This window comes from Tympanuchus pallidicinctus, unplaced genomic scaffold (assembly GCF_026119805.1).
Source record: "Tympanuchus pallidicinctus isolate F22 unplaced genomic scaffold, pur_lepc_1.0 scaffold30, whole genome shotgun sequence".
In the NCBI taxonomy this organism is placed as follows: Eukaryota; Metazoa; Chordata; class Aves; order Galliformes; family Phasianidae; genus Tympanuchus; species Tympanuchus pallidicinctus.
In genome coordinates, this window is record NW_026294748.1 from 4,849,572 (window position 1) to 4,870,642 (window position 21,071).

General features: G+C 51.6%; 2 protein-coding genes and 2 long non-coding RNA genes across 7 annotated transcripts; 1 reads left to right on the forward strand and 3 right to left on the reverse strand.

Moving 5' to 3' along the window:
* Positions 1-2,118, reverse strand: LOC128087538 (uncharacterized). The gene is made up of 3 exons (XR_008209892.1): positions 2,066-2,118; positions 217-310; positions 1-100 (listed from the first exon to the last, which is right to left on the reverse strand). It is a non-coding gene; the product is annotated as an uncharacterized LOC128087538 (long non-coding RNA).
* Positions 2,119-2,934: 816 nt separating this feature from the next.
* Positions 2,935-11,794, reverse strand: LOC128087527 (transmembrane protein 45B-like). 3 transcript variants are annotated; one of them, XM_052697136.1, is made up of 7 exons: positions 10,300-11,139; positions 7,805-9,694; positions 5,281-5,485; positions 4,828-5,040; positions 4,145-4,329; positions 3,622-3,767; positions 2,935-3,415 (listed from the first exon to the last, which is right to left on the reverse strand). In XM_052697136.1, exons 3-7 carry the CDS (start codon positions 5,465-5,467, stop codon positions 3,292-3,294), a joined length of 855 nt encoding a protein of 284 aa, XP_052553096.1. In that variant the 5' UTR covers positions 5,468-5,485; positions 7,805-9,694; positions 10,300-11,139; the 3' UTR covers positions 2,935-3,291. The 3 variants fall into 3 exon arrangements, with proteins under 3 accessions (XP_052553096.1, XP_052553097.1, XP_052553095.1); XM_052697137.1 differs by lacking the exons at positions 7,805-9,694; positions 10,300-11,139 and adding an exon at positions 11,720-11,794; XM_052697135.1 differs by having other exon boundaries at positions 7,805-11,139.
* A 145-nt stretch (positions 11,795-11,939) lies between these two features.
* Positions 11,940-20,708, reverse strand: LOC128087526 (transmembrane protein 45B-like). Of its 2 annotated transcripts, none has more exons than XM_052697133.1 (6): positions 18,006-18,044; positions 15,754-15,955; positions 15,253-15,465; positions 14,114-14,298; positions 13,076-13,221; positions 11,940-12,593 (listed from the first exon to the last, which is right to left on the reverse strand). In XM_052697133.1, exons 1-6 carry the CDS (start codon positions 18,027-18,029, stop codon positions 12,476-12,478), a joined length of 888 nt encoding a protein of 295 aa, XP_052553093.1. In that variant the 5' UTR covers positions 18,030-18,044; the 3' UTR covers positions 11,940-12,475. The 2 variants fall into 2 exon arrangements, with proteins under 2 accessions (XP_052553093.1, XP_052553094.1); XM_052697134.1 differs by lacking the exon at positions 18,006-18,044 and adding an exon at positions 20,602-20,708 and having other exon boundaries at positions 11,941-12,593.
* Positions 17,874-19,021, forward strand: LOC128087535 (uncharacterized). Its single transcript, XR_008209887.1, has 2 exons — positions 17,874-17,969; positions 18,296-19,021. It is a non-coding gene; the product is annotated as an uncharacterized LOC128087535 (long non-coding RNA).
* Positions 20,709-21,071: the final 363 nt, after the last annotated feature.

Sequence of the window (21,071 nt, forward strand, 5' to 3'; positions counted from 1 at the left end):
GCTCTTATTTATGCATCCATTGCAATCTGCTGGACAGGACAGTCTCCATCACTGCACACAAGGAGAAACAGACAGCTCCATTCACCTCTGCACAACCGACCTGCGAAAGAAAGGGGAAATAAAAATAAAGAGGCTGTTATGCCCAGTTGCCCTTTTCTTGAATGTCCCTGGGGGGGGGGGAGGTGAAATATATTGAAGTAAAATCCTATTTGATACCTGTGCTCAGGCAGTTGGAAGAGGATGCCTGATATCTCATGCTATCTCATGCCTGCAGCTTGCATGGGCTGACACAGCATGTCCTGGTTGGACCCTGCACAGGAAACAAAAGACTTTAAGCACACTGAGAAGTACTGATTGCTTTAGAACTCCCTTTAAATAGCAACAAGTAAATAATAAAACTCATCTTTTGGCATTTAGCTATTTATGTTCTGCTAGTTCCAGAGGTGTTCCCCAACCCTCACAGCCCCAGCACCACATTGACCTTCCCAGCTACCTGTCCAGGTTCCCCTGGGGAAGCACTTTGTTACCCAGCACATGCTCAGCTCACTCTTTAAGGATTTTTTTCCCCCCTGTGTTTCTCAGAGAAGCCCCCAGCCCAGTTACCCCAATGACAGCATTACAGCACACTTTTCACCCTGCCCTGCCAAACAGACAGCAATTTCTGGGCTTCAGTTTAAAACCCAGGCTGGAACTTGCAACACTGCTGCTCTGTGACAATATTTGGGCTCTGTGCTTTACAAGGCAACTGCTCTTATCTGAAGCAACACTCACATCTTGCTTGCTTGCTGAACAGCCATAAACCTGCAAGCTCTGCTGTTAGATACCAAAGGATGCCCCCCAAACACCACCATTTATTCTGTGCCACACATCCCCATGCTTGGCCTTCACTATATTTCTTCCCCAGCCTGCAGTTGCTCCTATCTGCAAAGCAGCACTGAGAGCAGCAGCTGCCCAGCAGCACCAAACACAACACACAGCAATAGCTCAAGGGAAAAAACAGAACATTGTGTCAATAATACCACTCCACTGCAACTGAGACTCAGCATATGATTCACGAGCAGCATTTGGGTCTAGAGGCTCAAGAATTTCAGTGCTAAGACACAATTCTCACAATCCATAACCAAATGCTGCAGGTGGGAAGCAGGAGAGCCACTACTCCCCCAGCACAGGAGCTCACTCAATCCCTGACTAACTGTGCAACAGAAAACATTGCCACTAACCCAAGTCTTACACTAACAGACAGGAAGCAGCAACAACACAAGTGGGTATTGCCTTCATTCCTGGCTCCAGCGCTGTCATTTAGTTAGGCATTAATGGATTGCAAGCATGCAAATGGAGGCTTTGCTTTGGGTAGAGGTGATTCCAGGAGCCATGGACCGTGAGGACAATAATACCAGCTGGAATGGCATGTCCACATCACTGCTGCCTCCCTGGGGCTGAATATGAGGGCTTTGCAGGAAGGTGGGTGTCCTCGCACCAAACCAAACCATACTGCTACACCAGCAGAGCCCACAGAACTTCCTCACTGCTGCCACTGCCCACTCACCAAGATATGTTGCCTTCCAGCTTGGGGCTGAAGCTGTGTAGGGAATTGCTTCCACCTGCAGCTCCTTAGGAAGTGCTCTACAGATGCAATCAGAGCTACACCAACCTGCTTCTTTCTTTCTGTGCCATTGACTCAGTGAACATGTGTGACATCTCAACACCACCCAATGCTACTGCCCAGCTCAATGACAGGTCATGTTGTGTGCACAGCTCAAGGGAACCCTCAGGCATTTGCTCTGGGCACGGAGCTGAGCTCACTCAGCACGCAGGCATGAGGATCATTAAGTATTTGCTCTTATTTGCATTTCTTCAAGGAAAAGGAAACATCTCCACTAAAACCTGGACTTTAACTAGTGAAAACCTCAGTAAGAGCAATTCCACATTCCTTAGTTGTGATGTTATAATGTGATGGAAAGCAGAGCAACAATACTGAAGAAGCAAAGTCCTAGCTACAGCAAGTGAGAATATGCTCAAATACAGCTGCTATATACACAGAAACAAAAGAAAAAAAGCTGCTTACCTTTAGAAGGCCTCAGGTATGCAGAGATCTACAACTAGATGTTCTCACGTCCACTGCCAATCTCAGAATGAGGGCTGGGAAGGGGTGGATCCTGGCTGCAGCCTTTCCATCACTCAGTACATTGCATGCACCTGTGCTGGCCCTGCCTTCCCACCAGGTGCTCCATCACTGCCTCAGGCTGTGCCTCAGCATTTCTGCTACTCCAGGTAATACCAAGACAAGAAAAAAACTGCAAAGTGCAACACTTGATCAAAAGGGAAAGAGGATTTTTTCCCTTTCTTTTCCATCAAAGTACAGTACGTGGGGCTATAACCTCTGCGCTCAGCTTCCCATCAGTGGCAGCCAGTCCTTAATGAGCCAACTGTGTGGCCATGCCTCTGGTCCCATAGGGGCAGCGAATACCATTTGCAGGGACCTTGCAGGGCTGGGAATGGCACTGCCCTGGGCAGGGTGGGCTCTCCCCCAAGGCCTGGTGGGGTCTGTGGAGGTGTGGGCTAAGCCACCTCACCCAGCCCTTGGAAGGGGATGTAGCACCATCGATGAACTTTCTCTTCTCTCATTAATCCTGTTTAATGACAACTTGGTCTCAGTGGCAGGAAGCGATTCCTTGCTGTCCAGCTGCAAGCCAAGTGAGAGACCTAGGAGAAAAGCAAGGCCCCATCTCCTGAGCACGCCACATCCTTGTGCTCAAATTGCCTGCTCCAAAACTGCCTCTCACTTCTGATCTAAACCCGCAGGGCTGCAGCTGTGTGCAACTGCTCTCCAGGAGCCCCAACCAGTTCTCCATTCACTCCCAAACAGCCCAACAGCCAGACATTGCCTTGCAGTGCTTCCGACCTCAAGGCACAGTGAGGAGATCCATAAGGAGGTTTATTATAGCACTTTATTTGGGACCGTGTACACTCTGTGCATGCAAAGCTTTGTACAAAACCCCTCTGCTAGCGGCACAGCGAGCAGCAGGCACCAGGAGCTGCTTCAGGGGGCAGTTTGCATCCCTCCTGCTGGGTTCAGAGAAAGCCCAACCAGCCACATCGCCTGCCAGCAAACCAGTCCTGAGAAAATGGCAAACTCCTCGCTGTCAGAGGGAGCCGGGAGCACGCAGGAGCAGCTCAGCTTTGGGGCTCAACCTCCCGCTTCCGCTGCTTCCAGTTTAACCAAACAGAACTCCGAAGTTCATCTCAAGATCCCCAGAGCAGCAGGAGGAGCCGCCACTTCCCGCTGCAGCCTCACTTCTCCTCAGGGCCGCCCTCGGGCAGCAGTGCCCCACCAGAGCCCTTCTTGCGGACGCACAGGCCGCAGTCCAACTCCACGTCGATGTCCCCGAATCGCAGCTGGCAGGACTCGTTGCAGCTGTGGGGAGTGACAGGAACGCGGCTCAGCAGGACGCAGGCAGCAGAGCTGTTTGCTCACCCCAACCCATCAGCAAGGATGCTGAGCACCCTGATACCCAGCCTTCCCCCTCCCTTTCCAGCAGCCCCCCTGGCACACGATTTTCATCACTCGTAACACAACGTTGGGCTTCCCAGAGAGGCTTTGGTTTGGAGCTGCTCACATACCAGCGTGACACGGCCGCGTTGGCTGCCAGGGTGATGAGGGCTCCTGCGTAGTGCCAGCAGAAGCACATGGTGAGGAATGAGAAATTGCTGCTGTCAGTCTGGTCCCAGCCCGGTCCTCCCCAGGGAGGGGACAGCACAAACCCGATCTGCTCACAGACAGAGGTGTTAGGCAGAAACATCAGGCTTTACTATATTGATGATCTGAAAGGTCCCTTCCAACCTAAGCTGTTCTATGATTGTTCATTGCTTTTCCTCCTCTTTTGATCCCTTTGCTGCTGCAGCTTGCCATGAGATAATAATCCCTGTAACACCCAGCACACTGCCTCAGTGCTCTCATCAGCCAAACTGTCATGGACATGGGATGCTCATCTTGGGGAAAGGGATCCAAACATTACTTGGAACATTACTCACAATAAGAATAGAAAATTGTGAGTGTGGTTTCCCACCCTTATGATCACAGCATCTCTGCTCCTTCCTGGGGCAAAGCCCACAGCTCGGGGGGGAGCGCTGGGTTCCCACTGACCTGCCAAAGCCAGGAGCCCTGCAGAAGGAATGTGCTGGTCCTGAGGCACTCCAGGATGATGTGATCTCTGAGGAACACCTCCAGGAGGACACAGAGGGCTCCAGCAAAAATAGCGAAGGCCAACAGGGAGTGGAGGTGCTGGTCCAGTGTAGCATCACCAAAGTTATGGAAGCAGAAGAGCAAACCTGACAAAAATCAACACTTCATTAGGAAAGGATGCTCTGGGATTTGTTTCTGTCTTTTAAATATTAAAAAAAAATCTGAATATTATGGCCATGCTGTAGGTCTCGCTAAGATCTGCCTGATGGGAAGGGTGAAGCAGCAAACAGCCAACTGCTATCACCTTGTTCTGCAGGGACTGTGCAGCTCCCAGCTTTGGGGACCACCAAGCCATAGCTTAGGGGCACTGTTTGAGCCACAGGCATCCCTGTGTTCCAGCCAGGAGGAGCCCAGAAATGGGCACCTGCAGTTTGTAAGGCATCACAGAGCTTTGCGTCAGGGTTTGTCCCTTTATGTTAGAAGAGTCAGTGCATTTTTGTGATGCTGGAGAGAGCAAGGAGTTCTCACCAGGAGAACTCCAAACCCCTGTGCACATGGAGCACAGCACACCAAAATACAGCCTGGGGGTTTTTGGTTGATGCACGCTGGTGACACCCCAGCCCTCCCTCCAGCCCCCCATTCACCTTCCATGAACAGAGCCACAGACAGCGAGAGCCGATCTAAACCCAATGGCAGTTTGAGTGGTGAGTGTGAGACCACATCCACGATGCCAGAGAGGAGGAAGAAGAGGTACATGGTGGAGTAGTGCCAATGCGTGAGGTCCGTCCAGCTGTGCGTCTTGGGGCTGTACAGCATCAGGTGGGGACCAGAGGGGACAAACTGCTCCACCAGGATCCCTAGGAAGAGGGCAGAAAGGTCATGTTTTCCTTTTACATGGAGGAAAGGGCAAACTTGGAAATGTTTCTTCGAGATGGGGAATTGATAGTGATATCCGCCCAGCAATATTGATACTGATGGTAGCAGACCAAGCCATAGCTTGTCCCCAAGTCCTCCCACACAGCAACAGCTGTGTGCCACTGTGACAGCCCTCAGTGAACTGGTAGTAGGTGATGGGACAGGGACTCCTCAGCCCTTACCTGCCAGGGCAAAGAAAGCTTTGACTGCCCCTTCAAAGACTTCCACACGCCGGAGCCCATAGCTTGGCTGGTTCTCAGCATTTGTTTTCCTTCTGAGATACTTCAGGGGGTATCGCACCGACCACCAGAGACCAAAGATGAGGAAGAAGGTGCCCCGGAGGGCTCTGCCAAGGAAACTCGTCGGCATTGGGATCACTCCTGGTGTCTGTAGGAACAAACAGGCTCAGGTTAATCCCAGAGCTTGCTCAGCCTCCTGGGGAGCTGCAGCATCCACTGCAACAGGGAATGCAGAGACACGGTGCCTAAAGGAGAAGCTGCCATCATGTGTACTCTGTGATGGCATACATCACTCTGTATCTGTGTTTCAGTCACCTCAACTTCCTCGTGACACAAAAAAAATGATGTTAACACTCAAGAAGACATGGCAGCTCCATGCTTTGAGGTCCCGTAACAATGCTTCTGCTCATAAAAAGCAGCATGGCAATTATTTCCTTGGAATATCAGCTCCTTCCCAACCAGATAATCGCTGGGTGTGAATCCAGCTGGAGTGCCCAGCAGCTCCCATCAGCCAAAGCCTCACAGTGAGCCGTGACAACGTGAGCCCAGAAGAGCCTCATGCATATTCCACACAACCTCTGTGCTGAATGTGAGCAAGGCATCTCTCCACATTCTGTATACATCTACCACCCGAGGAGCCCTCACTCCTGCCCTCCTCGCAGCCTTTCTGCTCCTTCTCCACCTCTGGGCTTTGTGTGGAAGAAAGCATTACTCATCTGTAGAAAAGCTGCCACACCAACTTGCATCAGGGGGCCCCTTGCATCACAAATACATCCTCGCCGTGTTTATAAATACCAAAGGAAATGGCAGAGGCTGGATGAACAACTCCAGCACGTTCTCCAAGTCCTCCCACACGAGAAAGTAATTAGCACTGTGAAATAAGGGTAGGATGTGGCGTGGCGAGTGCCTCGGGTGTGGGAGAGCTCTGCAAGACATCCCTGGCCAGGCTGGAGCTGCAGTGCTGGGGCAGCTTGTGGATTCCAGAGCATCGGCATCCATCACCCAGCATGGGTGATCTGGGGAAGGCTTGGGACTCTTTGTTCCATGCTAAGGTTTCCTCATGGCAGGGAAATGACTCAACAGCCCTTAGGGTTGATGAGAGCTGCCCCATCCCAGCAGTTGGTTCAGGTCTTCTGCTGTACCTCAGCTGCAGGGGTGAGGTGGATCGTGCCCCAGGAGGGACTGTGTCTCTGCTGATTATAGCCTGGACACCCATCCAGGGCACTTATCTTCCTTGCACACGCAGCCACGTGCTGAAGTGACTAAAAACAAATGCTCTTAAATCACATTTAAGCGATGCACAATTGCATGATATATAACCAAATGTTACCACTGTCCTACAGGGATGCTAACTGCAATGACAGCAGCCTGAAGCTGGAGTCAGGACTGCACCTGGATTAGGACACAGCCACAGCATTAGCTTTCCATGGAGGAGGAGAAGAGGAGAGCAGCACCCAGGCTTCCAAATTACAACCGGAGGTTTATCTTTCAAGTAGGAGAGATTCCCCATCCCAACCCTTTGGTCAAGCAGATGCTTGAATTCATCTCTCTCAGAGAAAGGAAAAAAAAAATCAACAACAAAAACTTATTTTAAGGAACAGCCACTATTTCTTAGAGAAACCAGACACGTTTCCAAGCAACAAACCACTCTCACAGCTCACACATTTGAGGTGCAGCACGTCCCAGTAAGGACAAACCCAGCCCAGCACCCAGACGCTCCCACACAAGCTGGTCAGGCTCCAGGCGAGTCGCAGCCCCAGAGTGCAGTGCTGGGTTATTTATTTTTCCTGCAAGCAACTGTGCCTGTCAGAGGACTTGAAACATGGCTGCAGTCAGGAGTTGTTACCTGTGCTGTCTTTCTCTCCCTGCAGGCTGCAGTGCCCTCCTGCAGCAGCCATATGGGAGCTGCCCGCTCTCCTTATGGCACAGTGTGCTGACTGCCTGGTGTGGGCTGGACTGCAGCTCTGCCCAGCTGCCAGACTGTCCCCTCAAACTCCATCACACAGCAGCAAAGCAGCACCATGGGTGGTTTTGGCCCCAGGCAGAGATGGATGTGTGAGTACCCATGGGTGTGAGGGGCAGCATCCAGGACAGCATCCAGCATCCTCCATGCTGAACGATGGGCTCTGGAGAGCCTTCCCCACATACCCCTCTCTGCAGTTCCTCCTCTATCTCTGCTATGTGGGCACTTCTCTCTTGAGCAGAAATCCCCACCTCTCTCTTCTCCTCCTGCAAATCCTCCCCCACGACCCCAGAACCTGAGAGCTCCCCAGACAAGCCTTAACCCTGCAGAGCACCAGGAGGCTGCCTGTACCAACACCACCCCAACAGCTTTCCAGCAGCCACCATCACACAAAAAAAACATCACAGAGTTGGGCTCCCCACAGCCCTTCCCAAGGTCCAGGAGCTGCATCCATGCCAAACACGGCAGCTTGGCCTCCCTTTATGGGCAAAGAGAAGAATTTACCTGCAGCTTCTGCTTGTCCTTCTCCCTTGCCAGACGCGTTGTTACTCAGAAGGGGCAGATAAAGGCAGAGGTGAGGCAGGGAGGTGGCCCTCGGACAGGATGTTTGGAGCTGGGCTCCCCGCAGGCCAGCTTGCAGCACTGACTCAGCCATGGTTTCACAATAGGGGACACCTGGATCTGCCAGAAGCAAGGAGCATCCCACAGTTTGCCACTAAACTGGGAAGAGCAGCCGATTCCCCTTCCCGTGGCGATCATGTGTATTCAGTTATGATGTTATTTTCTGGATGGCTGGGGAAAGAGCCAATGAAGAGGTGGCAGCAACGAGGCCAGGTTCTGCTGGAAGGGCTCAGAGTTCCCTGATCTGGGCACAGTAATCTCTGCATGGGGTTGTACAGGGATTATGCCATATGAAAGGTGCCTGTGAGCAGGAGTTTGGGGTCAGGGCTTCCAAATCAAAGCGGAGCCCTTCTGAGTTCCATCTCCAGCCCACAGCAACCAAGAGGGGGAGAGAAGAATTGGCCCCACTGCCCCCCAGAGCAGACTCTGCAGCACACAGCAGCCTGGTTTTTGCCCTTTTTCTTGTCTGACTCAGTGCTGCCCAGTGTTAAGCATTTGCAGACACAAACCATACCAACATGCAAAGTAATCCCTGCATATCCAGCCTTCTCACCTCACCAGCTGCACAGATGAGCAATGAATGAAGTGCCTTGAGGTAAACAGACACTGTGACCCCACAGCATCCCCATCTCCTTCCAAATTACTGAGTTCCTGGTGCAAAGGCAATGAGCTCTGCCCAAGGAGCAGATGTAGGCAACAAAAAGCACTCGGTGCAGTCGCAACCCAATATTTCTCTGGGTCGCAACACATGTGGGTGCACATCATAGGACCCCACGCAACCCCAAAATCCCCCGTTTGGGCTGCAGGATAAGCTGTGCCCAGTGCTCAGCCCTGTCAAGAGCTGCACACATAAGCCAGCACCCAAGGGAAGCCCTAAGGCTGGAATAGCAGGAGGGGAAACAACACACGCAGCCTCCCCCAGGGTTGCTCTCCTGCACAGCCATAAAGGCCACTGAGCCATAGCCAGGAGCCCTTTTACACAACTTATCTCCATATCAGCAATAGCAAGAAGGAGGAAGGAGGAAAAACAGGCAGCTGCTGGCGTGCTGCCATGCAGTGCAGGCCTCCAGCCTTCCTGCAGGCAGCTGCAGAGCGTGCAAAGCTCCATCCAGCGGGAGGAAGCTCAGTGCTGGCAGGGAGGGGAAATGCACATGGGGACAGGAGCACAGTGCTTTCACCCTCAGGTGCTGCTCATCATTCTGCATGGGCAGAAAGGGAGCTGAGCATTCTGCAACAGGAGCCTTCAGCTTAAAGGGGATGCCAGAACGTGCAGCATCACCAAACCAGGGCTGCAGCACCTTGTAGGGTACAAGTGCTCTCCCTAAGCCCCCATAGCAGCTCTCCTTACAGACCCTCCCCAAAAATAACAGAGCGCCCAGGTTTCTGGCAGAGAGCAGCAGCACCTTCAGCAGCCTCTGTGTAACTCAGCTCCCCTTTCTGCCTTTGTTTTCTTCCTTCCTTTCCTCACCCAGCCCTACAAAGCAACATCCCCCCAAAAACCAGCTAACCTCAAAGCTGGTGGCAAGCAGAAGGAACAAAACACTTCCAGCAGTGGGAGGCCAGAGCTGCAGGGAGAAGGCACAGTTGCTGGGAGCTGAAGGTGCCTTTTGGAAGAGAGCTTAAAGAGCCAGCAGGAGCACAGCAAGCAGAGAAAGGTCTCATAGAAAGGGCAAACAGTAATCAAGTACTTATCAGCCTGTTTGTGAGAGTCCCTGGGGAGAGCTAGGGTATGAAACACTTGGGGAAAAGGGGATCTAGCCACTGGAACAACCCCTACAATGGAAAGTGAGGATAAGTGCTGATGGTAAGGTGGGATAAATGCCAGCAGCCCCCAGACTCTTGGAGGATCAGCCACACTGTGTGCTGAAATCACTGCCTGAGGGGCTGAGCTCAGTGAGCTGCACCTACAGCCCCCAGCTGCAGGCTGCTGGGGCACAGGGGAGTATTATGGGATGGTCCCAGCAACTCCTGCCCTCCCTGGGCTCCAGCCCTGATGTTTTCAAGCTAAACAGCAAACGGAACTCCATTTCATTTTTAATTATTTCTTCTTTTCTTGGCTGTAACTGCAACATCCTCTCCCTGAAGGTTCATCACCGGCCTCAGTGCTAATGAAAAAATGTGATAATGTTTGCCTGCTTCCTGGGGGTGGTGGGAGGCACGATCTAATTAAAGGTTTGCCAGCAGCTCGGGCTCTGCAGATGGATGGTTGTTAGGGAAGTGCAAAGTATTATTATTATTATGACGAATGCTAAGACAGGCTTTCATAAACAGGCAACAGGGGAGGTGAAGCAGGTGGTAGAAGCATAGGCTGGGCTTGTGCTGCATCCCTTCAGCTTTACATAAATGCAGCCACAGAGAGTGGCAGTGGTAGATCCTACTTCTGGTGAAGAGCACGGGATGAGGCTGGTGGATAGGAGGACAGCAAGGTGTGGGATACTTGGTGCTCTGGGGTGATGTTCTGTGTTCTCCTGGCATGCTGAAGAAACGGGGCTAGATGGAGCACCTGCAGCTCATTCCTGCCTTGAACGAGCAGATTTCCAATTGTGGGAACATCAGCATCCCTGCACCCCAACCAGTGCCATCCAGGAGCACAGCAAAAACCAAACTGCCCCAAACCAACCCCAGGCAATACAGCCCTCCAAAGGCCCCTCCCTCCAGCTGCACCAACACTGGGCCCAGCACCAAGTTTCAAGATGCTAATGGATAATTCAATTTGTACTGCTCCATATGCTATATAGGATCCTATTGAACGAAAGCAAGGCTGTGTTAAAAGCAATATATATCATTTAGAACTGCTCTGGAATGTCTGTCACGCAAGAAATAAATGTGAGGATGGCTTTTGGTTGTGCCTGATGTATAATAAACCATCTCTGGAGCTCTTATTGTGCTCCGAGCACCCAGAACAATTCTTTGGGTACCTCAGCTATTTACAAACACGTTTTTCAGCTAAAACACAAGTTGTTAATTCTCCTCCCAAACCACGCTCCTCCTGTGTTTTCTGTACGGTCACAGCCTGCCTCTCTCCTCCTTTGCTGACCTTCATACCTCGGAAAGAACACATTCCCGAGCAGGGAAACAAATTAACGAGCGCCGCACCGGAGGACGTTTGTAGGGCCGGGAGTTAATGAGGCAGACAGAGCTATTCCAGCTACGGAGAGGAAAAGCGTGAGGTGGGGACGAGGGGATGCTGAGGGAGGGGGTCGGCTTCTATCGGCATCCCCTCGCTGGGGGGGGGAGGAACGGAGCCCAAGGCGCCTCCGCCCGCAGCTCCTGGCAGCTCTGCCCTCGTGTGGCCGTGGGCTGGAAGGAGTGGCGTCGGCTTTTCTGTTTTCATCGCACCGAGCTGCTTTTGCTGCCCGCTTGGGTTTGCTTTCTGCCCCCCTGGAACCCCGAGTGCTCCGTGTGCCGCCCTGCAGCGAGGTTCGCTCTGTGCTTGAGGAGCTGCTGGCTGCACGGCGCTGTCGTAGAATCACAGAATCGTTAATGTCAGAAAAGGACTCCAAGAACTCCTCCTGCTTGCCGTCCCTGGGTCTCGTGTCACAGCAGAGGAGAACTGTGTGCTCTGGGGAAAGCTGCCCCCAACCATAGCAGAATGAGCATCTGCTGGTACCCTCCAGGTACAGTTCATGGCACTTCACTGCTTGGCATTAATTGGACAGATCTGCAGAGGTGAATTGCTGTGCTGCTAAATTCCCTTTGCATTGAGCCCATTTGAGCCTCCTGAAAATGAGCACCAAGAAACAAACCTGCTCCAAAGGCTGCAAACCCAGGGAGGCCAAGCATCTGCTTTCCTCTTACCTGGAAGTGACCTTTTTGCCAGGAATTATCCAGCATAGTTGGGCTGGGGACACAACACGCACCCATTTCATCACACTTTCCCAGCTGTGGGGGATTTGCTTATGGAAATCAGGGCTGTTTGGTGGGTCCTGGTGCTCAGCAATGCATCTCACAGGGCTCCACAAGTCTGAGAGCCACTGCTACACACTCCTGAATTTATCAGACTGAAAGGATTTTTTGCTTCATATTTATTCCCTCTTTAAGAACTTTTGGTGAATAGAAATCTGTTTTTAAAATGTCTTCAGTTCACAGCTTTGGCAATAAAATTCCTGTTGTGCACGACGAAGCTGTGGTGTTGTAAATCTGATGTAATTTCTTATTGCTCCTTCCATCTCCCTCCTTGAGATGATGCTGTGGTGTGGGGGTGTTGGAGGGCCTGATCCCAGCATGGAGTTTCCCTACCTTGCAGCATAGCAGGTTGGGCCAGTGGGGGAGTTGGGAAGGCCAAAGGATGCCATCCATCCCTATGGATCTATCTTAACAGTCAATTTCTGTGCTTCATTTTGTTGCTAAAATCACTGTAATCAGTGCTTGTGTCAGAGCTGGTGAATCTGGGTACAACAGAGGGCAGAGACCACCATGCACACAATAAGATTCCAAGCAGCACAAGGGCAGCCCCTCTCTGCCCTCCCCAGACATTGTGTTTGGTTTTGTTTGTATTTTTTCTTTCTGGAAAGCTGATTCTTCTCCAGTTTGCAGGAGAAGGTTGCATCCTCCTCACTCGTCATCCGATCCATTCAGGAATGCAGCCTGGGAGCCCATACCACCTTTCTGCTTCCGGACCCCCAGGCTGATGTAGGGCTCTCCACTGCCTCTCCCATACCGCTGCATGCAGCTGCAACACATGGGACAAGACATCACTGACAGCCCAACCCCAAACGTTTGGCAAAGTGAACACACAGAAGGGGATAAACTGCTACAGAGGTCCTAAACATCAGGCGTTCTTGTTAACAGCTCAAGGAAGGTCAAATGCATCGAAGTCCTTGTGAGGGAGGGGACAAAGGGAGGGAGTTGGGTGGTGATGGGAAAGCTTTGGTTTTTCTATTGAATTAAATGCTGACTTTCAGGTGTCAGCCAGCACCCGCTGCAGAGCAGCAACAGCGCACAGCTTGCACAGCAGCTCGGGGTCGCGCTTTCTTGCCTTCTCCATGCTCAGTGCCTGTGCCTCTTGCTGCCCCTATTTTGCATTCTGTGCATTCAACAAATAAAGCATACATTTGTTGCTGTGCTCTGAAACCTGCAGCAGGCACAGGCTGTGGATCCAGCTGTGGCTTCACATCTCAGCCCTGCCCTACTCCTCCCAAGCCCCAGCCGTACCTGTAAGCAATGCTGTAGTTCACAGCCAGGATGACCACTGCAGCTGCCCAGTGCCAGAAGAAGCACATGGTGAGGAACATGATGTTGCTGTGGTCGCTCTCATCCCACATGGGACCTCCCCATGGCTGGAACAGCACGATCCCAACCTGGGTGGGATGAGAACTTTGTTACCTTGGGGGGAAATCAGTGTTCTGAAACATGAGCCTGGGCTGGTTTGCAAACGGTGTTATCGCTTCCTGACCTTCCAAGATATTCTGGAGGCATGAGAAGCTGCTACAGGAGCTTTGAAGCTTCTAGTTGTCTCTCTGCACTACAGACTCCCAGCCCTCCAAGTTTAGAGTCATAGGATCATAGAACCATAGAATCATAGAACCATTAAGGTCAGACAAGACCTCTGAGATCTCCAGCCCCAGCTGTGCCCACATCCCTCAGTGCCACATCCCTATGGTTATGAAACCCCTTCAGGGACCCCACCACACCCTGGACAGCTGTGCAGCACCTTTGGTGTTTCACATCCCTGGATAAGGGCTGCTCTGAGTCAACACAGCAGCTCTGGGGCTGAGGCAGAGGAGGAGAGCTCACATCTGTTGCTGGCAGCTGAGTTTTGGGAGCAGTTCTCTCTAACTGATCTCTTTGCATCTCCACCACCAAAGCGAGCAGGTGGCCGTGCTTTCACTCAGCCATTTGACTCCTTGGTGGGGACTGCATCTTTCCACTGAGCCACAGGGAGTGCTGCAGGGTGCATTAGACACATTAAGCAATTAGGACTTGGTTGTCAGATACCGCAGAACGCCTCTTGCTTACTGTGAGCACTCGCCTTTCCCCCCAGAGAAGCAATAAGCCAAGACAAACAGCCATCTCAGCCAGAGCAGCCATCAGAGATGACCTGCGATGAGGAAATTTTCACTCTGGGTTATGATCTACTTGCAGAATTGCTCTTTAGAGACGCGTGATTGAGATCTGAAGTATGGCTCCTTCTCCTCTCCACATGGCTCTGCCACCACAGTGCTCTGCTCTGCAGGAGGAGCCAGCCCTCACCTGCCAGAACCACGTTCCCTGCACGATGGTGATGCCGGCTCTGAACATCTCCAGCACGATGTTGTCCCTGAGGAAGACCTCCAGCATGGTGCTGCAGGCCCCCGAAAATATGGCGATGAGCAGCAGGGAGTGGATGTGCTGATCCAGCATGGGGCGGTGAAGGACGTGGTAGTAAAAGAGACAACCTGCCAAAACGAGCACCATGCTTAGGGTAGCATCAACCATACTGACCACCACCACTGAGAGTAAATCACGTCCCACTGCCTCTCAGGGAGCTTTATCCGAAGTGAGCCCCTAGTTTATATCAAATTAGCAATCTAGGAAGACGTGGAAGTGAAATCATTTCTTAATGCCACGAGTAGTGTGGCCACGGGGAGCACCTGTGTCTCCTCTGAGATACGTTTCCTGGGTGCATTGAGTTGGACCCAATGATCTTTGTGGGTCCCTTCCGACTCAGGATATTCTGCAATTCTGTGATTCCCTTTTCTTACATGCTACACATTACCTGCTGAGCTGCCTGTGCTGTGCTTCAAACACCACTGAGATAAGGGAAAAGAAAATATCAGAATCATAGAATCACCAAGGTTGGAAAAGACTTCTACAGTCATCTTGTCCAACCGCCCACCTACCACCAATATTTCTCACTAATGTAAGCAAGAACTTCATTTCCTAGTGTCTTCTTCCTGCCCTGTGTGAGCCGAGAGGTCTGAAATCCAGGCTCACAATATCCAAGACAGTCTGAAGACATAATGATATTCATGATGTGCTGAAGCCAGAATAAGTCACTTCAATTTGCCACTTGCAATGCAAGCAGATGAGAATGACAATGCCTGCAGCACAATTAATGGCCCTTGGGGGGAGCATGGGGCATGCAAACAGCTCAGTGGATGTAAGATAGATGGGCTATCCACCAGCAATTCATCATAACAAGGAAACTCAGCCCGCTGTCACACCAGAAACCCCAAACCAGGAGAGCCAGGATGCATCAATGCCTATATTTCTCATCTTGCAGCAGGCAGTCCGTTGATAATATATCAGAACTGTCCTGTCCTCAGGGATGTCCAGGGCGATATCTCAGCCTGCCAAATTTTGTTCTCACTGTGACTCACCCAACAAGACCCCTCCTATCTCCTACTGACCTTCCACAAACACGGCCACGGACAGCATCAGGCGGTCCAGCCCCCGCGGCACCTTGGTGCAGACGTAGGTGAAGATGTCCACCGCCCCGGAGAGGCCGTAGAAGAGGTACATGGTGGTGTGCTGCCAGTTCATCAGCTTCACCCAGTCGCGTTTCTCCCCGCTGTAGAGGTACAAATGGGGCCCATCGGGGACGAACTGCTCTGCCAGCATCCCTGCATGGGCACACAAGATTGTGGCTTATATGCAATGATGGTTTGATGCTGCTGCTTGCTTCGGAGGCTTTCTGAAGGCAACAGCCACTGACTCGGGTCAGGATTGGCTGCCTTAATGGTAGCTCAGCTTTGGGAAGGGCTGTGAGATTTGGTCTCTCAACACAAGGTGAGCATCAAGGAGATGCATCCTTCCACATCTGGACCAGTTTCTCTGGAGTGAGGATTCCATAATGGTCATTGCTACAACATGGAAAGCTGTTGGCATTGTCAACTCAACATAGCTCTTACCTATTAGAGCAAAGGTGATTTTAACTCCTCCTTCAATGGCATCCATGCGCTGGAAGCAGTAATTATTTTGGGACTTCTTGCTTGCTTTCTGGCTGAGGTGCCTCAGTGGGTATTTCACAGACCACCAGAGCCCAAAGACCAGGAAGAAACTGCCTGGAAGTGCATGGCCCTTGAAGTTTGCCATGCTGACAAAGTCCTCTGGCTAGAAGGCAAAGAAAAACACTACCATTACACAAACCACGTTGGTATTTGGTGTGATGCTGTGGGGAAAAACAAAGGCTTTGTTCCCTTCACCTTTTGGGGAGCACTGGAAGCACCAGAGCCCAGGCTGGTCTAGCAGAGGCCCTGTCCCTGCTGCAATCTCTGGCATCCCTGCTTGAACTTTGGGGTTCTCCCTAGCTTTTTGAGCAAAAGCATCCCCTGCAGAGCTGGGGCTGGGCAGGAAGGCCAACATATGGGGAAAACTGGGAGGTCTGCTGCAAATAAACATCACTCAGGTTGTTTAGCTCATACAGAAGGATTTGAACAGCCCCGGGAGTGCTGTGCTACCAGCAAAAACGTTTTAAATTCCTGGAATTTCTTCAACCCAAAAGCACCAAGCCAAAGGGTTTGGTGAAAAACAAAGCTTCAGAAATGCCCCTCAACCCAAACCAGCTGTACCAGTGTTCCCCCTGAGCACCACCAGGCAGCTGGGCTCCCAGCAGAGCTCAGCTCAGCCCTCAGTGCCAGCACAGCGCAGGGCTGCAGGAGCAGAGGGACCCGTTTCCTAGGAGAATCACAGCAATTAAAACCCAGCCGGCTCCTGCTTGCCATTTGCCAGTTTGTTTAATTAGGTGGAGAAACGATTAGCTCTTTGATGTGGGCTCAAGCATATGTTTGGGGGCCTGCCTTGGCGCGGGTACAGGTCGGCTGTGTCGGGCTGGTCAATTAGGAGATTTTAATTGATAGCAAAAGCTGTGCTGGTGATGCTGAGCAATCCCTCCTCCGTCCCTTAAGGCTCTGAGCTGCACCAACAGGAGCCAGTTCACGGCACAGACGCAGCCCACTGCAATGGTGAGGGCATACTTTGGTGCAAACATTGCTTCTGCTGCAAACACTGCCCTATGCATGCAGCTGCCTGCAAGACACTATGCCCCCTCCACCAGGCTGGTGCTGCAGGAGCCTGCATCAAATACCTGCAACATTTTCACGCCAAAAATAAAGGAGGAAACTTAATGCTAGGAAGATAATGCCATGCTTAAAATGTTTTTTTCCTGCTGTATTTGATAGCAGCTTTGCAGGAAGGTTTTAGCAGTGCTGCAAGGCTCTGCCTTATTTTCTGGCTTAGAAGCAGAGATTTATGGACAGTGGGCATACTGGATAATTAAAGACAAAATCAAAGCAAGGCGCTGCTTACCAGCTCTGCTGGCACAGTCCAGCAGTCAAATACAATGGGCTCTTTGGTCCTTTCAAGGAGACAAACCTGCAATCAGAGCATCTACCTGTACCCTGCAACAAAGGGAGCGCCTGGTCTGGGCCAAAGGAGGCTGAATGTGTGTGTGTTGTGGTGAGAAATGAGCCACGCTGTGTACGTGCAGGGGAGCCCAAGCAATGACCGAAAGCACAGCAAACCCCTGAGAGAACAACACGGCAAGGCACTCCTGCAGCAACTGCTGTGATCATCATGTCATAATGCTCTACTGCATGCCATATAACTTCACAAACCATCTCCTGCAGTTATATTTCATAGTTGGTGCTCATAGGACCCGACGGACTTCAAAGGGGGGAAACTGAAAGGCCGTTCTCTGTGTTAAATGCACAACCCACTGATAGGACGAAGAAAAGCCAACAATTGTGGTTTCAGCTCTGAGCAGCTCCTGTCTGCCCATGCAGCTCCACATGCAGAGGGGTGGCACAATCCTTCAAACAGGAATAAACCCAAAATCCAAACGCTGGAGCTGCAGCTGCTGTTGCCACCACCATTTGTGAGCACTGACACCGGGCATCCCTGCAGGGCATGACTTCTCAATGCTCCCACTTGTCTGATCTGCTCAACAACACACCCGCATCCCTTGTAATTAATGCACTTTGTCCCCTGCCTGTTCATTACACCAAGCTGGCTTAATGATTTACTGTTTCCTCTGCTCTTATCGCCTCCCAGAGGAGTTGGCTTCTTTTTGTCTTAAAGCTAATGCACCAAATCACCCAGGAAAGCATCCAGCACTGTCAGGAGGATGGTAAGGAACCCGACAGGCTTTGCTTCCTCCTCTCACCTTCCTGATGTGAGGCCGTGCCATTTCTTTTCAGCCAAATCCTGGGGCCATAGAGTTTGCCTTATTTGCTTTACTTCTCTCTTTTCTTTCTTTCTTTCTTTCTTTCTTTCTTGCAAAGGTTTTATTAGTGCATCAATAATGACTCGTTCAGGGCGCTGCTTCCATGTCACCAGTTTGGAAATTATGTTCTAAAGTTCGCGATTGGAAACAGCTCACAGCCATCACCAGTGCAATTAACTGCCCTTCAGCCTCCACAAATCAGACAGCTCAGAGCTGCTCTCTCTCTGCAGGACCTGCAGTGTTGGTGTGACAGCAGCAGTCCCTGTGGGAGCGTTGACTCAAGGATGAAGAGAAATGGCTTTGCTTGCAAAAAAGCTGAGCTCCGCCTGGATCCCAGCTGGAAATGCCTCTGGGTGCCACGTCTGGGAAGAACGTGGCTAATTCAGACCCTCTTGGGAACGTCCTGGCCTCCTGTTGCTGATTGTGAGTGCAGGAGGTCTCAGCGTGTGTCTGGAGGAGCAGCCATAGAAGTGAGATAACATCTCTGCAGGTGAAAAAACTGCAAAAGTGGCACAAATAGGAGCTCTGCTGCCTGACATCCCCCATCTGTCCAAGCAGCCCAGAGCTGCTCCTGGTGTGAGCAGCACTTCCATCACTCCCCCAGGAGCCAGACCCCTGATGCATTCATGTCAGCCTAAAGCCCCACTGAGCTATTTCATTCCATTATTATCATTTTTTTCTTGTATTTCTGCCTGCACCCACACCAGTGACATGGAACCATCACGTTGTTATCTGTTAGCAACATTTACAAGCCCAGCTGCATCTGCAGCTTTCTGCCTACAGAAGATACATAAGGCTTTTCCTCTTAGGTTGAAAATCATCATCATAAACAGAACCTGCTTTTACTCCATCAGAGGGAAGGATGTGAACCCACAGCCACAAAGCAGTGACCATCCCCCAGCCTAGCAGAGAAAGCTGAGCAATAAAACAAATTACCTAAAGCCACCTCAATGACAGATGCTCAGGGCGGGCGCTTTGTCATCCTTTTGCTTCTCTTTACGACGTGCATTTGTTTATTTGTGGTTTTAAGGAAACGGGGTCTGACTTTAAAAACGACCTCTTTTGGGAAACACGTGTTGCTATCTTAAAAGGCATTTTTCTTCTGCATTTTGCCTGAGAGCTTGGAGTGCTTTTTCAAGGTGCTGGTTGCCATGGGACTCAGCCAGCCCAGGGCTGCGCTCCCACTGCGACTCCAACCCCAAACTGCTGCCACCAGAAGCGCCACAAAGTCACCACTGGCAGAAGGCAAGGCAGTAAAATGTCCTGAAATCATCCCAAAGCTGCTGCTTCTGCAGTCTCATACAGCTCTTGAGGATGGAGAAGAGCTCTCAGATCCCGAATCCAACCTCACCCCGCTGTGCCCATGTCCCTCAGTGCCACATCCCCACGGCTCTGGAACACCCCTGTTCCAATTTACCAATCAACCCCTGACTGCTCCCTGCTCCTTCCTCCCCTGCCATTTACCTGGAAAACCCCACAAGCAGCATTTCCCCTTTGCTGCACCTGGAGCTGTTTTTGGGCAGACCCACACCGTGACCCAACAGCACAGTACTGCCTTTGTCACGCCTCAAGAAAAAGCCTTTATATACCAAACTATTTAAGAAACCATTTCAATTCTGATATACTCAAGGCAGAAGCAATTATTCACCTAAAACTCCCACACCTGTGTTCCTCGGCTTATTGGGCACCTGGGGCTGCACTGCAAAACTGAAATGCTGTTGGTTTCCAGCTGGTAGGAAGGAGGAAGAAACCTTCCCAGAATACAGCCCTGCCGGGGGAGGCACCGGCCTTGGAGAAGGGCATTGAAGGACTCGTTCCTTCCTCATTTTCAGGCATGAAAAGAGGAATTTCTGGGCAATTCTGCAGAGAGAGGAGGATGGGGGAAGGCTTTCTGCTTCGGTGCACGTAGGGCGATTTCAGTTCCGCTGTCAGACAGAGCCTTTGTGTGTAAGTTGGCTAGGAGCAGAGCCGCAGTGGGGAGGGCTCCCTGCAGGCAGCCCCACGAGGTGCAGGGGGGATTCATGGGGACCCCTGTCCTGAGCAGCTCTCCTCCCCTCCACTGCACTTGAGCCCCAAGCACTGTGCTGTATTTCCAACTTCCTCCTTGCCTGGTGTTGCTGTCCGGCTGCCCATCGTGTCCCACTGCTGGGTGCAGCCTGTGAGTCCTTATTCACCCCATCCCATGGCCCCCACCACTGCTGGGACATGCTGGTGGGACACCCCAGCAATGGAGCAGGCAGAACCCCCACCCCCACTTTGCTCTCCATGGAGAGCACCTCCTTCCTCACCCACCCACACCCTTCACTCCTTATGGACTCAACCCAAACATCAAATTTCAGGGTCCACCACTCCAAAGCCCACTCACGGACCCTTTGGATAACCAGGTGGGCTCCTTTCCCTCCCTGCTACAGAATTTGCAGTGCAATACCAAAGGCAGGGGGGTGGTCACCCACCCCATCTCATCCTACCCCATCCCATCCATCACCATCCCACCCCTGCCCAACACACAGTCCCTCCCCACAGAGCCCCACATTACCTGCCAGCTGCTGCTGCACCTTGCCCAGGTGAGCTGTGCTCCGCCTCAAGCACCTCCCCACCTACCTGCAGCCGGGGGCCGGGCACAACCAAAGCCCCACACCTCAAGGCACATTGAGCAGCTCGCTTGAAGTTTTCTCCCTTCAGAACCTTCCTGACTCAATGAGCAATGCTGGCTGACCATGGTAAAGCTTTGTGCAGAATCCTTAACCTCAAAAGGTTATATATTTAATCACCTCAACAACCAAATATCCTTCTCCATGTCTCTGCATCACCCACCCTGTGCAGAAAGCAGGGGCACAGGGCATCATCCCCATCCCCCCCAATGCTGCAACAATGAAGGGAGTCACCAAAATCTTCATTTTCTCAGTTTGTTCCTTTCCCACACATCCCAGGCTGTGACAGATGCTCCTCCAGGGACCCACGATCATAACCCATATTTCAACTCCGAACGCAATTTTCTGACCAGAC

Bases quoted from the DNA above. Each gene is read 5' to 3' on its own strand.
- LOC128087526 (XM_052697133.1), bottom strand. From the start codon at position 18,029: ATGGCACGGCCTCACATCAGGAAG. The intron at 15,956-18,005 runs GTGAGAGGAGGA...TTTGCCTTCTAG, and splicing joins CACGGCCTCACATCAGGAAG to CCAGAGGACTTTGTCAGCAT. The intron at 15,466-15,753 runs GTAAGAGCTATG...GTGCCCATGCAG, and splicing joins AATCACCTTTGCTCTAATAG to GGATGCTGGCAGAGCAGTTC.
- LOC128087527 (XM_052697137.1), bottom strand. From the start codon at position 11,785: ATGGGTGCGTGTTGTGTCCCCAGCCCAACTATGCTGGATAATTCCTGG. The intron at 5,486-11,719 runs GTAAGAGGAAAG...TTGTTCCTACAG, and splicing joins GGCAAAAAGGTCACTTCCAG to ACACCAGGAGTGATCCCAAT. The intron at 3,416-3,621 runs GTATGTGAGCAG...CACTCCCCACAG, and splicing joins AACGCGGCCGTGTCACGCTG to CTGCAACGAGTCCTGCCAGC.